Source organism: Narcine bancroftii, chromosome 3 (genome assembly GCF_036971445.1).
Source record: "Narcine bancroftii isolate sNarBan1 chromosome 3, sNarBan1.hap1, whole genome shotgun sequence".
Taxonomy (NCBI): Eukaryota; Metazoa; Chordata; class Chondrichthyes; order Torpediniformes; family Narcinidae; genus Narcine; species Narcine bancroftii.
Genome location: NC_091471.1, coordinates 28,068,010 through 28,082,670, shown reverse-complemented (window position 1 = coordinate 28,082,670; position 14,661 = coordinate 28,068,010). Strand labels below are relative to the sequence as shown.

The 14,661-nt window shown below is 41.5% G+C and overlaps 1 protein-coding gene and 1 long non-coding RNA gene across 4 annotated transcripts in view; one reads left to right on the top strand and one right to left on the bottom strand.

Moving 5' to 3' along the window:
* Positions 1-3,130, top strand: part of LOC138757043 (uncharacterized) — a 62,720-nt gene extending 59,590 nt beyond the window's left edge. Inside the window, exon 4 of the long non-coding RNA XR_011353296.1 lies at positions 2,903-3,130. This is a non-coding gene — a long non-coding RNA (uncharacterized lncRNA). The remainder of the gene's footprint in view (positions 1-2,902) is intronic.
* Positions 1-14,661, bottom strand: part of LOC138757042 (E3 ubiquitin-protein ligase TRIM39-like) — an 87,111-nt gene that overhangs the window by 30,789 nt on the left and 41,661 nt on the right. For all 3 annotated transcript variants that reach the window (XM_069923673.1, XM_069923671.1, XM_069923672.1), the window contains one exon: positions 2,450-2,577. In XM_069923673.1, the coding sequence (XP_069779774.1) occupies positions 2,450-2,577 (128 nt within the window). The remainder of the gene's footprint in view (positions 1-2,449; positions 2,578-14,661) is intronic.

Genomic DNA, 14,661 nt, shown 5'->3' with positions numbered 1-14,661 from the left:
AACAATTTACAGTACAGAAACAGGCCATATCGTCCCTTCTAGTCCGCACCGATTTATGTGAAACTCCACCTGTTACACCTACCCACTCCCATGCCTATAACCCTCTAATCCCCTCACATCCATGTACTATCTGGACTCCTCTTAAATGACAGAATTGACCCTGCCGCAACTACCTCTTCCGGTAGATCATTCCACTCAGCCACCACTCTCTGAGTGAAGAAGCATCTTCTTATATTACTCCTAAAATTTTGTCCCCTAACCCTTAACTTATGACCCCTTGTACCAATCTCCCCTACCCTCAAGGGAAAGAGCCTATTCACATCTATTCCCTTCACAATTTTAAATACCTCTATCAAATCCCCTCTCAACCTTGTATGCTCCAACAAATAAAGTCCCAGTGTACTTAATCTTTCTCATCAAGATACTGCAATCCAGGAAACATTTTTGTAAACCTTCTTTTGCACCCTCTCTACCTTATTTATATCCTTCCTATAATTTGGAGACCAGAACTACACCCAATATTTCAAACTTGGCCTCACCAAAGCCTTAAACAGTCTCAATATCACCTCCCAGCTCCTATATTTTATACTATGATTTATAAAGGCCAGCATACCAAAAGCCTTCTTCGCCACCCTATCTACATGGGAATCCACCTTCAAGGAATGCTGAACCATTATTCCAAGATCCCTCTGTTCCTCAACATTCCTCAATGCCCTCCTCTTCACTGCATACATCCTATTTTAGTTATTCTTCCCAAAATGAAGCACCTCACACTTATCTACATTAAATTCTATCTGCCACATTTCAGCCCATTTTTCCAAGCAGTTCAAATCCTTCTGTAGTCCATGAACACCCTCCTCACAATCCACAACTCCCCCTATTTTTTGTATCGTCCATATTTACTCATCTAATTTTCCACCCCGTCATCCAAATCATGAATATAAATGACGAACAAAAAAGCACCTTACACCGATCCCTGAGGCACACTGCTTGTCACCGGCCTCCATCCTGACAGACAATTGTCCACCATGACTCTCTGGTGCCCATCTTCTAGCCACCGCTGAACCCATCTGACTATCTCTATATTAATCCCTAGAGATTGAATCTTCTTCACTAACCTTCCATGCAGAACCTTATCAAAAGCCTTACTAAAATCCAAATAGACCATGTCAACTGCTCTACCTTCATCAACCTTTCTGGTCACCTCTTCAAAAAATTCAACAAGATTTGTCAAGCATGACTTTCCCCTCACAAACCTATGTTGGGTGTCCTGATCAATCCCTGCCTATCCAAATATTTTTTCATATTATCCCTAAGAATTTCTTCCATTAGATTCCCCACCACCGATGTCAAACTTACTGGCCTAGAGTTGCTTGGCCTACACCTTGCACCCTTTTTAAACAGCGGAACCATGTTTGCAACCTGCCAATCCTTCCGCACCACACCATCCTCCAGTGACCGTTGAAAAATAGCTGTCAGAGCCTCTGCTATTTCCTCCCTGACCTCCCTTAAGGTATTGGGAAAAATCCCATCAGGACCAAAAGACTTATCTACCTTTATACACCCCAGAAGTTCTAAAATCCCCTCTTTACTAATCCCTATCTTTTCCATAACTAACCCTTTTGCCTCACTCATCCAACACAACTCAATATCTCTTTCCTTCGTGAACACCGACAAGAAGAATGTATTCAATATCTCCCCTATCTCATATGGTTCTTCACGCATTCCTCTGCTCTGATTTTCCAGTGGACCTATTCTATCCTTAACTTTCCTTTTTCTATTCACATATTTGTAAACACCCTTCGGATTTGCCTTCACCCTATTTGCTTTAGTCCCCTTGTACCTTATTTTTGCCTTTTTAATTTCCTTCTTAAGGTTCTTTCTACAATCTATGTATCGTCCATACATCTCATCAATCCTCTGCTTCTTGCATTTAACGTAGGCCTCCCTCTTATCCCAAACCATCTTCCTAATCCCTCCAGAAAACCATGGCTCCCTTGAACATTTGGCCTTGCCTTTTGTCCTGACAGGAACATAAAGATTCTGCACTCCTCTCAAAATCTCACCTTTAAATGCTCCCCAATTCTCCTCAATGTCCTTTCCAGAAAAATGATCATCCCAAACTACTCCCTGCAAATCCCTTCATATCTCTTCACATCTGGCTTTCCCCCACTCAAAGTCCTTCATCTTCAGACCAGACCTATCCCTTTCCATAATTAAGCTGAAACTAATGGTGCTGTGATCACGTGATCCAAAGTGCTCCCCAACGGACACCTCCGTCACCTGCCCTATTTCATTCCCCAACAGTAGATCTAATACTGCTCCCTCTCGAGTGGGTACATCAACATATTGATACTTTTCCAGGTGAGCAGGGCATGCAGATAGATTGAAAATATAAAAAGCAATGGAAGTTGATTTGGGTGAATCATTTAAGAAAAATCAAACTTACACATTTGAACTAGAAATTCCATCAATCTTCTTTCCAGTTTGTTGGCTGCCTCAGCTAGGTGGAGGAAGTTGTCATCTAACTTGATTGTCATCATTACTGGGTGTGGCTTCTCCAGCAGAACTTGAACACTTTATGTTAAGAGCAAGCAGAAAACACTTCAGTTCAAAACTACACCAGATTTGGGATAAATAAGCACCATTTTATAAATGCCATTGTTCAATGTTGGTAAAAAATCCCATTGAAAAAAATTGAATCACTCAAGTGATGTCAATGGGAAGATGGCTGAGATGGGATGTAGTGGTATATGGGAGGGAGGGAGAGAGAGAAGGGTGGGGAAGAGGGAAAGAGAGTTTATTGTCATATACATAAGTACAATGTACAGTTGTAGTTAGTCTTATTGCACCAGCTTTTCTGTGATGAAAAATACACTAACAACAATTTACGTTCAATTAGCACACAAGATTCCAAAAGAAAAAAAAGAGAACAAATATAAAATGAAGAGAAAGAAAAAGAAATAATAGTAAATATTTAAAGAGGAAGAAAAGGTAAGAGGCAAGATATTTAGTAAATGAAAATCAAAAGTTACAGATACTGGAAATATGAAAATCAATACAGTGAAATGCTCGCAGCAATCAGCATCTTTGGAAACAGAATTAGCCTACATCAGAACTTGGAAAGAGAAAGAGGGTAGGCTTAGATAAATAAAAGGACACCCTAAGATCTGTGATAGGGTTGTTCCAAGATTGCTTTGGGGATAGGTTGCTGAGACCATCCAGTGGATAGGTTATTAGGGATGGTAAGAGAGAGAGGGGGAATCTGAACAAGGTAGAACACAAATAAAGGAATGTGAACATTGCAAAATGCACATCTTAAAAACTAGCCTGCATCTCTTTAAAAGAAGGGGTGTTGAGGCTATGGTAGAGTGTGAAAGTTGTGCTGGTGGTAAATAATACTAGGGATACACAACATAAGAAGGAACTACAACTTTCTGACAAGCACTGGAAACCTTGAGAAACAAAGGAATGTTCCAGATGTTCAGGAAGTCTGCTTGAGACATTCTGTTGCAGAAAAAAATGAATGGTCAATATCAATCAAATGTCATAGCCCACCAAATACATCACCAGCCTCAGCCAGGGCTCAATTTACCATACCCTCATCAAATGCAATGTTAGCATTAATTTCAAGAGGATGTATAAAGCATTGGTCACAGTATATTTGGAGTATTGCATGCAGTTCTGGGCTGGATATCTAAGAAAAGATGTGTTGGAATGAATTGGAGAAGGTCCAAAGAAGGTTTGGGAGAATGATCCCAGAGAGGAGAGGGTTAATGTACGACGAGCATTTAATGATTCTGACTCTGTACTCAACTGGAGTTCAGAGGGATGGGGGGAGGGGGCGCATCTCATTGAAACTGACTGCAAAGGGCTTGGTAGAATGCATATGGAGAAAATGTTTCCAGTTGTGGGGGAGTCAAGGACCAGAAAGCACAGTCTCGGAATAAAAGGAAAACCCTTTCGAATAGGGATGAAGAGGAAGTTCTTCAGCCAGAGAGTGGTGAATCTGTGGAATTCGTTGCCACAGACAGCTGTGGAGGCCAAGTCATTGAGTATATTTAAAGTGAAGGTTGATAGATTCTTGATTAGTAAGGGTGTAAAAGGTTATGGGGAGAAGCCAGGAGAATGGGGTTAGGAGGAAAAATACATTAGCCATGATTTGAATGGTGGAGCTGACCTGAAGTGATAGCGTCATACAGCGTGGAAACGAGTCCTGTGACCCAACGCCCACGTCGACCAAAGTGTTCCACCACATTAGTCCCACCTGCATGTGTTTGCCCATAACCCTCGAACCCATCATATTTCTGGATCTTTGCAATTCTTTTCTTAAATGTTGCAATAATACCTGACTCAATCACCTCCTCCAGCAGCCCCTTCCATGCACTCACTACCCCTCAGGTTCCTATTAAATCTCTACCTTCTCACCTTAAACCTATGTCCTCTGGTTACCAATTTCCTTCTCTCAGCAACATCCTTGTAAATCTTCTCTGCACCCTCTGCAATTTGGCAACATCTCTCCTGTAGCACAGTGAACAAAACTGAACACAATACTCCAAACATCTTAAAAATAACATCACAACTTATATGGTCAATATTCTGATGAAGGCCAACAGTCTTTATGACCTGTCTACCTATGACTCCATGTTAGACTTCCCAAAATGCAACACCTCACGTCTCTCTGTATAAAATTCCATCAATCATTTATCTGCCTATCTACCCAATTGATCAAGATCTTGCTGCAATTTTTGGCAACCGTATTCACTATCTACAAAGCTAGACACTTTAGTGTCATCCACAAACTTGCTAATCATTTTCATCTGAATCATTGATATAGATAACAAACAACAATTGGCCCAGCACCAAACCCTGTGGCACATCACTAGTCACAGGCCTTCAATCCATAAAACAACCTTTCTCCATCACTTTCTGCTTTCTTCCATGAAACCAGTTTTCTATCCATTCTGCAATCTCTCCATTGCACTGGCGTCACTAGGGGGGTGAGGGGGTGTGGACTGCACCGGATGACATAATCGGGGTGGGGGGGTGACACCAAAATGAATGTCCTATAAAATGTCTGTGCAGTATTTCAGCAGAAATTTATTATTTGTTATAAAAATAACCTTGTAGTTAATTATATGAAAAACATTTTTCGTAACCCCAGCTTACATGTATCAATATACCTACAAAGGTAAAACGTTATGCTAATTTACATTTTGAACCTTCTAATATGCTCCAGTAAGAAATTGTCATTTATTACCCAATTACAATGACGCCTCAAATCATGTGGTTTTGTCTGCACTTGCTACAAGCAAGTGCTGTTGTTTTTGTTGCTGCTGGTGTTTTTATAGTCGCTACATTTGTCAAATTTTCTGGTGTTTTAGCTACAATATTGTGATAATTAGTATTTGTGAACCTAGATCATTTTTGAGAATGAAGTAGTAATTAAAGGAAAAGGAGAAAAATCAGAAAAGGCTTCTGGTCAGTTACTAACAATGTAACTATGGTATTATTTAATTTATGAGTATATTTCCATATGCATTTATATACAAGTTCTACATTATTTAGCCCATTAATGATTATGCAATGCCAACCATTAATGTATCTCATGTAACAATAAAGTTTAACGTTAAAATCAACAAAAATTTGATATAGTTCTTAATCATTTTTATTTCAAATTCTATTGTTTTCTTACCAAATTTTCACTTTAACCACATGAGTATTGATATTGATAGGTGTCATTTTAATTTTGCGAGTTGTTTATCTCACTACTATTGCCATTACATTCAGTGATATACAGGAATTACGATTTACAAGTAACATTAGTACAAAAAACATTATTAAGGATTCTGTATGGTCTGGTATGGGGGGTGGGTGACACCATGAGTTACTGCTCTGGGTGACACCAACCCTAGTGATGCCACTGCTCCATGGTTCCCATGCAATCTTACTTCTGGAGCAGCCTGCAGTACGGAACCTTATCGAATTAATGTCTACACTCTGCCCTCATCAACCTTTTTGATCACATCTTCAAAAAAACTCCATCAGATTTGTAAGGCATGACCTCCCTCTTACAAAACCATGCTGACTGTTCTTCATCAGCCTTTGTCCATCCAAATGCTTATGTATCTCTTTCCTCAAAATACTCTCTGGTAAGTTACCAGTCATTTCTTTGCAACCCTTCACGAGTAGTATTCTGCCACCTCACCTCCAGTATCAACCTTACAGGTGGGATTTCACAGAGTCCTTTCTTTCCAACAAGGTGGTGGCAACTCCACTTTCACATTTGCAATCCTGACCATCCTGCAGCGACTGATGAATGATGTCTCAACCATGGAGTGATTCAGGAGAAGCTCAGATTTGTTCATGCAGGATGATGAATACTATACACATTAATGCATACACATGAATCCCAAATGTGCTTAATGATTATCAAAGGGACTGGGGGGTAGTTTCAATTCCTGACAGGGAAAGCCATTGGGTTACTCAAAAATATCACGGAGAAATGCAACCAGTTTCAATAGTCAGAATTTGAGACTTTAATGTTTTTTAAATTTAAATTTAGACATATAGCATGTTAAAAGGTCCTTTCGGCCCATGAGCCCATGCCACCCATGTACACCCAATTTACCTACAACCCCAAGCACGTTTTTGAATAGTGGGAGGAAGCCAGAGCACCCGGAGGAAACCCAGGCAGGCACGGGGAGAGCATACAAATACCTTATAGACAGCACCGGATTTGAACTGATCAAGATCTTGCTGAAATTTTTGGCCACCATCTTCACAATCCAGTGTTGCACTAACCATGCCGCCCTCAGAAATACTTGGCAGAATTTAATTTTTAAAAGGAAAGTTGACTCAGGATCTTCCATTGTTATGACCCAAGTAAGAGTATTTTAATCTACACTTGGCAAATCTCTTAACTGACTGTCGGAAGGTTACATTCACAACACGATGACCTCACGAAGAAAGTTAAACCATATCCAAGATAGATGTTTGGATAAGTTCCCAGGCATGACTCTTGGGACCATGATATCATCATGGTCAATCAGAAATATAGGATTACATGATACTCAGTGACTAATGGACTCAACAGATGTGTGGGGCATTACTGTTGATTTTAAACCGACTTTGTTCAGTACTGTGCAGAATTGATTATTTAAGTTATTACTGCTAAGAAAGATTTTCTCATAAGTTTGAATCATCCTCCACTAAATTTATAATGGACTAAACAGACTGATTATAAAATGTGGAATTGGGCAAAGGAGTTTCTAGGAGGTACTGTATCTATTTTGCATGCCTTTTTTTGAATATGTTACAGAAATTGAAATGTATTTTTTAAAGAAATAAAAGGTTTTGTCAGCCATGCAAATTGGGGAGCCCTATCAATCAGGTTATCTTGAAAATTATGGACAGAATTTTGACTATTGATCATCGTCAACAGGTTTGAGTGACAGCTACGAAGGCGGAATTCTGTTGGCAAAGAAAGAACAACTGCCCTATTAACCAGTTATCTTCTTCTGCACTCGTTTTCCTAGTCTATAAATGTTTCCATATTTTCTTACAATATAGGAGCTCTCAGTCGAATCCTATCACCCCACTTGTTTATTATGGTTTATGATTTATTATCATTGAGATATGGTTTATTGTTGGTGAGAGGTGACTTAATAGAGGTTAATAAGATTATTAAGGAGCTTAGATGGGGTAGACAGCCAGTATCATTTTCCCGGGGCAACATTAGCAAATACCAAAGGACATCTGTTTAAGGTGAGTGGAAGAAAATTTAGGGGAGATGTCAGAGGTAAGTCTTTTACTCAGGGAGTGGTAGATACCTGGAATATATTGCTAGGACTTGTGTTGGAGATTGATACAATAGGGACATTCAAGAAGAGTCTTAGGTAGGCACATGGATGTAGGAAAAATAGAGAGTTATGGGTCCAAGGTGGGGAAAATTAGATTGTTGTGGAGTAGGTTTACATAGGCCACACAACATATAAAATGATGAAAAGCATAGATAAGATAGAGGTAGGTAGGTTATTGCCATTGGTAGGGCAGAACAAAACTTAAAGACAGAGCGTCAAGATAGTAGATGTAGGATGGAGATGAGGAGGAACTGGCTTTCCCAGAAGATGGTGATTCTATGGAATTCACTATCTATTGAAGCAGTGGAGGCAACTTCAGTAAATGTATTCAAGACAAGGTTGAAAGATTTCTACACAGTAGGGAAGTTAAGGAATATGGGGAAAAGCCAGATAGGAGAAGATGAGCCTATCATCAGATTAGTCATGAAGGTGGAGTAGGCTCGATGGACCGGATGGCATATTCCTACTCCTATTTCTAACATCGTTGGCCAAAGGGCCTGTACAGCAATGCTTTATATTCTATGTCTATGTCATGTGTATTGAACTATAATTTTAAAAAAACTTGGTTTTTGTGATATCCAGATATTTCAAAATGTCACCACACTCTGGCAACATTTTGGATTTAAAATTATCAGAAAACCAATGTTAAGAACAAAGTGACCAGATTTATCTTGATGATGATCAAGCTGGGCTTCCAGGATTTTAACTGAACAGGTGCACCAGATTCATTCACAGCAGCTTCCTGCCATTACAGGAGCCACTCAGTGATCTGTGGGTGGACGGGAATCAGGCACAAGCAATCGCTCCATGCCTTCAGTCATTGTCCCAGAGAAGTGATCTCTGTGTCCTGGTTCTGGCACCAACCTGAATAGCTGAGAACCCATTATCTCCCTTCCAGCGCACGAGCCTGAGCTGCCAGAGAAAACCCATGTAGACACAGGGAGAGCATACAAACTCCTTACAGACAGCGTGGGATACGAACCCAGGTCCGGTCCTGATCTCTGGTGCTGTAAAGCTGTTGTGCTTAACTGCTTCTCTAACTGTGCCGAATTTGAAGAATTCAAGAATGCAAAAAATTTTGGATAAAGATTTTCATGGCCATGATTTTTTTTTATTGTCAAATAATGAGCTCCACAGGCAGGACGAGGATTTACTGCCCATTCATCATTTCTCTTTGGAAGGAGATGGGCATAGTTAGGGAGGCAGTTCCAGAGTTTTGATCCAGTGACATGAAGGAATGGTGCTAGACATTCAAAATGTCAGTTACCAAAAATAGCCATTTAATGGCATTGATCTATCGGATAATTCAATCCTTCTCATGAGAAGTGATTTCCATCTGACACCAGGTAAGAAACCCATTGGGTTGGATGGTGGAAAGCAATTTTTATGACCAACTCAACATTCTGTTGACTTTGACAGACAATGCATTCACTAATATGTGAAACCAGCGCTGTATCACAAGAGTAGAAAATGCTGGGAAACTCAGCAGGCCAGGCAAAATCTGTGAAAGAGAAAGAATTAACTAACAAAGGGTCTCCAATTTAAAATATTAACTGTTTCTCTTTCCACGTTTGCTATCTGTCCTGCTGACTTTATTTTCCAAATTCCAGTCGTTTTTTGTTTTTTTTTAATTCAATCAGAGCTCCAGTTTTCCAACATGTAAATTCACTTCACATTTCCCCCAACATTGGAAAAATTCAACTGCAAAATTAGTTTTCTGGTGCCTGGTATTTGTAGAGCTTAGGTTACTTTCTAACATGGATTTCTGATTAAACCGATCACAAATCTATTCTGCATCCCATTCTAATCCCAACCATTCTTTTTGTAAAGATTTGACTATAGCCTTTATGGCAAGATCAGCCTAACTGCAAAGATTTTATTTCATTTTCTCTCAACATCGGAATGCAGTGGAAAGACCTGAGGGAACATAATCGGTCTTGCAAGGTTGCAATGTTGCAAGGTTGAATGTTATCTCCAGATGTTTTCCAGGTTTGTCATATTCAGCTCTACACCACTGTGCTTTGTCTGGACATCAAGGATTAGTTAGTTTCCTTCAGCAAGTGGATTGAGTAATTAATAATGTTTTCCTCTTGAGATCCCCAAGTCAGTCTTCAGCCAAGTTGATTGATTCAATGTGATGTAAGGAAACAGCTGAGATTAGTGGATGCAGCAAAAGCCGTGGGACCAGAAAACATCATGGTCCTCGTGCTGAAGATCTTTGGTTCCAAGTGATAGACACTTCTTGCCAAGCTGTTCCAGTACTGTTATAACAGGTGGATCAACTTAATGTTGAAAATTGCTCAAGTATTTATAAAAAGTTTGACAAATCTAATTTAGGTAATTGCCTCCCAAATCATGGAAGGTGTCGCCAACAGTGCTATTAAAAGGAACTTACACACCAATAACCTTCTCAAGGCCATTGAGCTCCAGATTATAATCTTCTTCCAAAGAGAACTAAAGTGTAACACCAGATATATAGAGAGAGTAATGGCTCTTGACATTAAGGCAGCATTTGACTCAGTGTGGAATTAAGGAGGGATGGTAAAATTAAAGTCAATCAGCATTAAGGGAAAAATACTCCATTGGTTGGAGTATTAGCTCACTTGCAGGTGGAGGTCAACCTCTTCTGAAGGAAACTAACTAATCCTCGACATCCAGACAAAGCAGTGTTTAGAACATCATTCAAGAGGGTGACCTTTGCAAGGCGACTGGCCCCAATGGCGTACCTGGCAGGGTACTGAAAATCTGCACCAACCAACTAGCCAGATTGTTCACAGACATTTTTAACCGCTCATTGCTGCAGTCAGAGGTTTCCACCTGCTTCAAAAGGGCATCAATCATTCCAGAGACCAAGTAGAGCAGTGTGAGGTGCTTCAACAACTATCGCCCAGTAGCACTAACTTCTACTGTGATGAAGTGCTTTGGGAGTCTGGTCATGGCCAGAATTAACACATACCTAAGAAAGATCAGGACCCACTGCAATTCGCCTATCGTCACAATCGCTCCACAGTAGATGCAATATCGCTGGCTCTCCACTCAGCTCTGGATCATCTTGAAAACAGCTGCTCTTCATCAACTACAGCTCAGCCTTCAATACCATTATTCCTTCACTGCTGGTCAACAAGTTATAACCCTGGCCCTCTGCACCTTCCTCTGCAATTGGATCCTTGACTTCCTCATCAGAAGACCACAGTCACAATGAATTAGGAGCGACGTCTCCTCCTCACTGATGGTCAACACAGGCGCACCCCAAGGATGCGTGCTTAGTCCACTACTCTACTCGTTATATATCCATGACTGTGGGGCCAGGCACAATTCCAATGCTACCTACAAGTTTTCCGATGACACCACAGTTGTCGGCAGAATCACAAACAGGAGCAGCTCTTTGAATGATGTCACAACAACCTTGCACTTAATGTTAGCAAAAACAAGGAGATGATTGTGGACATCAGGAGGGATTCAGAGGAGTACAACTCAGTTCTCATCGAGTGTTCAGTAGTGGAGAAGGTCAAGAACTTCAAATTCCTGGGTGTCAACATCTCCGAGGATCTGTCCTGGAGGCTCCACATCACGTAAAAGGCCCATCAATGGCTATACTTTGTGAGGTGTTTGAGGAGATTCAGTGTGTCACCGAAGACTCTCAAAAACGTTTTCAGGTGTACAGTGGAGAGCATTCTGGCTGGTTACATCACTGCCAGATATGGAGGCGCAACTCTCAGGAAAAGAATAAACTCCAGAGGGTTGTTAACTCGGCCTACGACATCACAGGCACCAGACTTCACTCCATTGAGATCATCTGCATGAGGCAGTGCCTTAAAAAAGAAACACCCTCTATCCTCAAAGACCCCACCACCCAGGCCATACCCTCTTCACTCTACTCTTCTTCTTTGGCTTGGCTTCGCGGACGAAGATTTATGGAGGGGGTAAATGTCCACGTCAGCTGCAGGCTCGTTTGTGGCTGACAAGTCCGATGCGGGACAGGCAGACACGGTTGCAGCGGTTGCAGGGGAAAATTGGTTGGTTGGGGTTGGGTGTTGGGTTTTTCCTCCTTTGCCTTTTGTCAGTGAGGTGGGCTCTGCGGTCTTCTTCAAAGGAGGTTGCTGCCCGCCAAACTGTGAGGCGCCAAGATGCACGGTTTGAAGCAATATCAGCCCACTGGTGGTGGTCAATGTGGCAGGCACCAAGAGATTTCTTTAGGCAGTCCTTGTACCTTTTCTTTGGTGCACCTCTGTCACGGTGGCCAGTGGAGAGCTCGCCATATAACACGATCTTGGGAAGGCGATGGTCCTCCATTCTGGAGACGTGACCCACCCAGCGCAGCTGGATCTTCAGCAGCGTGGACTCGATGCTGTCGACCTCTGCCATCTCGAGTATTTCGACGTTAGGGATGAAAGCGCTCCAATGAATGTTGAGGATGGAGCGGAGACAACGCTGGTGGAAGCGTTCTAGGAGCCATAGACAACTGAAAAACCTCACAAAGATAAGCGTATACAGATCCGTTGTCATACCCACACTCCTGTTCGGCTCCGAATCATGGGTCCTCTACCGGCATCACCTACGGCTTCACTCTACTACCATTGGGAAAAAGGTACAGGAACCTAAAGATGAGCACTCAGCGGCACAAGGACACCTTCTTCCCTGCTGCCATCAGATTCCTGAATAATCAATGAACAAAAGACATTGCCTAATTTTTGTGCTATTAAAAATACTGTTTTTATTTTTTTAATTATTGTTGTAAGATGGTTCATAATATAAATGCTTGTTGTATGTTACTGCCGGAATAGATCAAATTTTGTGTCTTGTTCATGGCAATAACCGCTGATTCTGATTCTGATCTCAGTTCCATAAGACATAAGAGCATAAAAAAGCTCTTCAGCCCATTGTCTGTTCCACCATTCAATCATCAGCTGATCCATTTCCCCACTAAGCCCCAATGCCAGTCTTCTCCCCATAACCTTTGGTGCTTTGGCTAGTCAAGAACCTATCAATCTTTGTTTTAAATAAACCAAATCTGTGGTGAAATGTTTTGAGAGGCTGGTCATGACCAGAATTAACGCGCAAAGATCTGGATCCCTGCAATTCGCCTATCCTCACAATCGTTCCACTGCAGACACAATATTGCTGGCTCTCCACTCAGCTCTGAATTACCTAGAAAATAGCAACTTTTCATCAACTACAGCTCAGCCTTCAATTACCGTTATTCCCTCAGTGCCGGTCAACAAGTTCCAAACCCTGGGCCTCTGCAACTGGATCCTTGGCTTCTTCATTGGAAGACCACAGTCAGTGCGTACCTCTTCCTCACTGACGATCAACACAGGTGCACCTCAAGGTGTGTGCTTAGCCCACTCTACACCCATGACTATGCGGCCAGGCACAATTCCAATGCTATCTACAAATTTACTGATGACATCACGATTGTCAGCAGAATTGCAAAAGACAATGAGGAAGTGTACAAGAGGGAGATAGATCAGCTTATTGAGTGGTGACACAGCAGCTACCTTGCACTCATGTTAGCAAAACCAAGCAGATGATTATGGACCTCAGGAGGAAATCAGGAGAACACAAACCAGTCCTAATCAAGAGGTCACCAGTGGGCCCTGGGTGTTAATATCTCTGAGCATCTGTCCTGGATCGTCCACAGCGATGCAATCATGAAGGCTCGTCAGTGCCTATACTTTCTGAGGTGTTTGAAGAGATTCAGTGTGTCACCAAAGACTCTCAAAACTTCTACAGGTGTACTGTGGAGAGCATTCTGGCTGGCTGCATCACTGTCTGGTATGGAAGCGCCAAATCTCAGGATGAGAAAAAAAAGGCAGAGGGTTGCCAGTGACATCACAGGCACCTTTCTTCACTCCATCGGGGTCATCTACAAGAGATGGTGTCTTAAGAAACCAGCCTCTGTCCTCCAGGACCCCACCACCCAGGCCATGCCCTCTTCACTCTGCTATCATCGAGAAAAAGGTTCAGAAGACTGACAACGAGCACTCAGCGGCACAAGGACAGTTTCTTCCGCTCTGCCATCAGATTCCTAATGAACCGCAGAAACTGCCTCACTTTGACTTTTTGTTTTCTTGCACTATTTTTATTTATTCTGTAAGGCAGTTTATATCAATATGTTATATCAATATGTTATATCAATATGTTATATCAGTTTATATCAATATGTAATGCAGCCACAAAACAACAAATTTTGTGACATGTTCATGCTGATAAATTCTGATTTTGATTGTGAAATGGCATGGCCTCCACAACTGTCCGTGGCAACAAATTCCATAGATATTTACCAACCTCTGGCTGAATAAATTCCTACACATCTCTGTTCTAACCATATGCCCTTCAACCCTTAAGTTAGTTCTCTTTTCCTAGATTTTCCCACCATTGGAAACAACCTTTCTACATCTATCAACATATAAAAGGTTTCAATGAGATCCCCTCATCCTCCCAAATTCCCATGAATGCATGCCAAAAGCTGTCAAATGTTCCTCATAAGATAACATATTCATTCCCGCAATCATCCTAGAGAACCTCCTTTGACTCCTCACCAAGTCAGTACATCTTTTCTTAAATGAGCAACCCAAAACTATGATGTTTTGGCCATTACAGAAACTTGGCTGGAGGAAGGGCAGGATTGGCTGCTTCAGGTACCGGGGTTTAGGAATTTTAAAAGGAATAGGATGGAAGGTAGGGGTGGGGGGGGGGGCGATAATATCATGGCTATAGAAAGGGAGGATGCTGCAGAGAGAGTATCCACTGAGTCGGTGTAAGTAGAAATCAGAAACAGGAAGGGAACTATCACTGT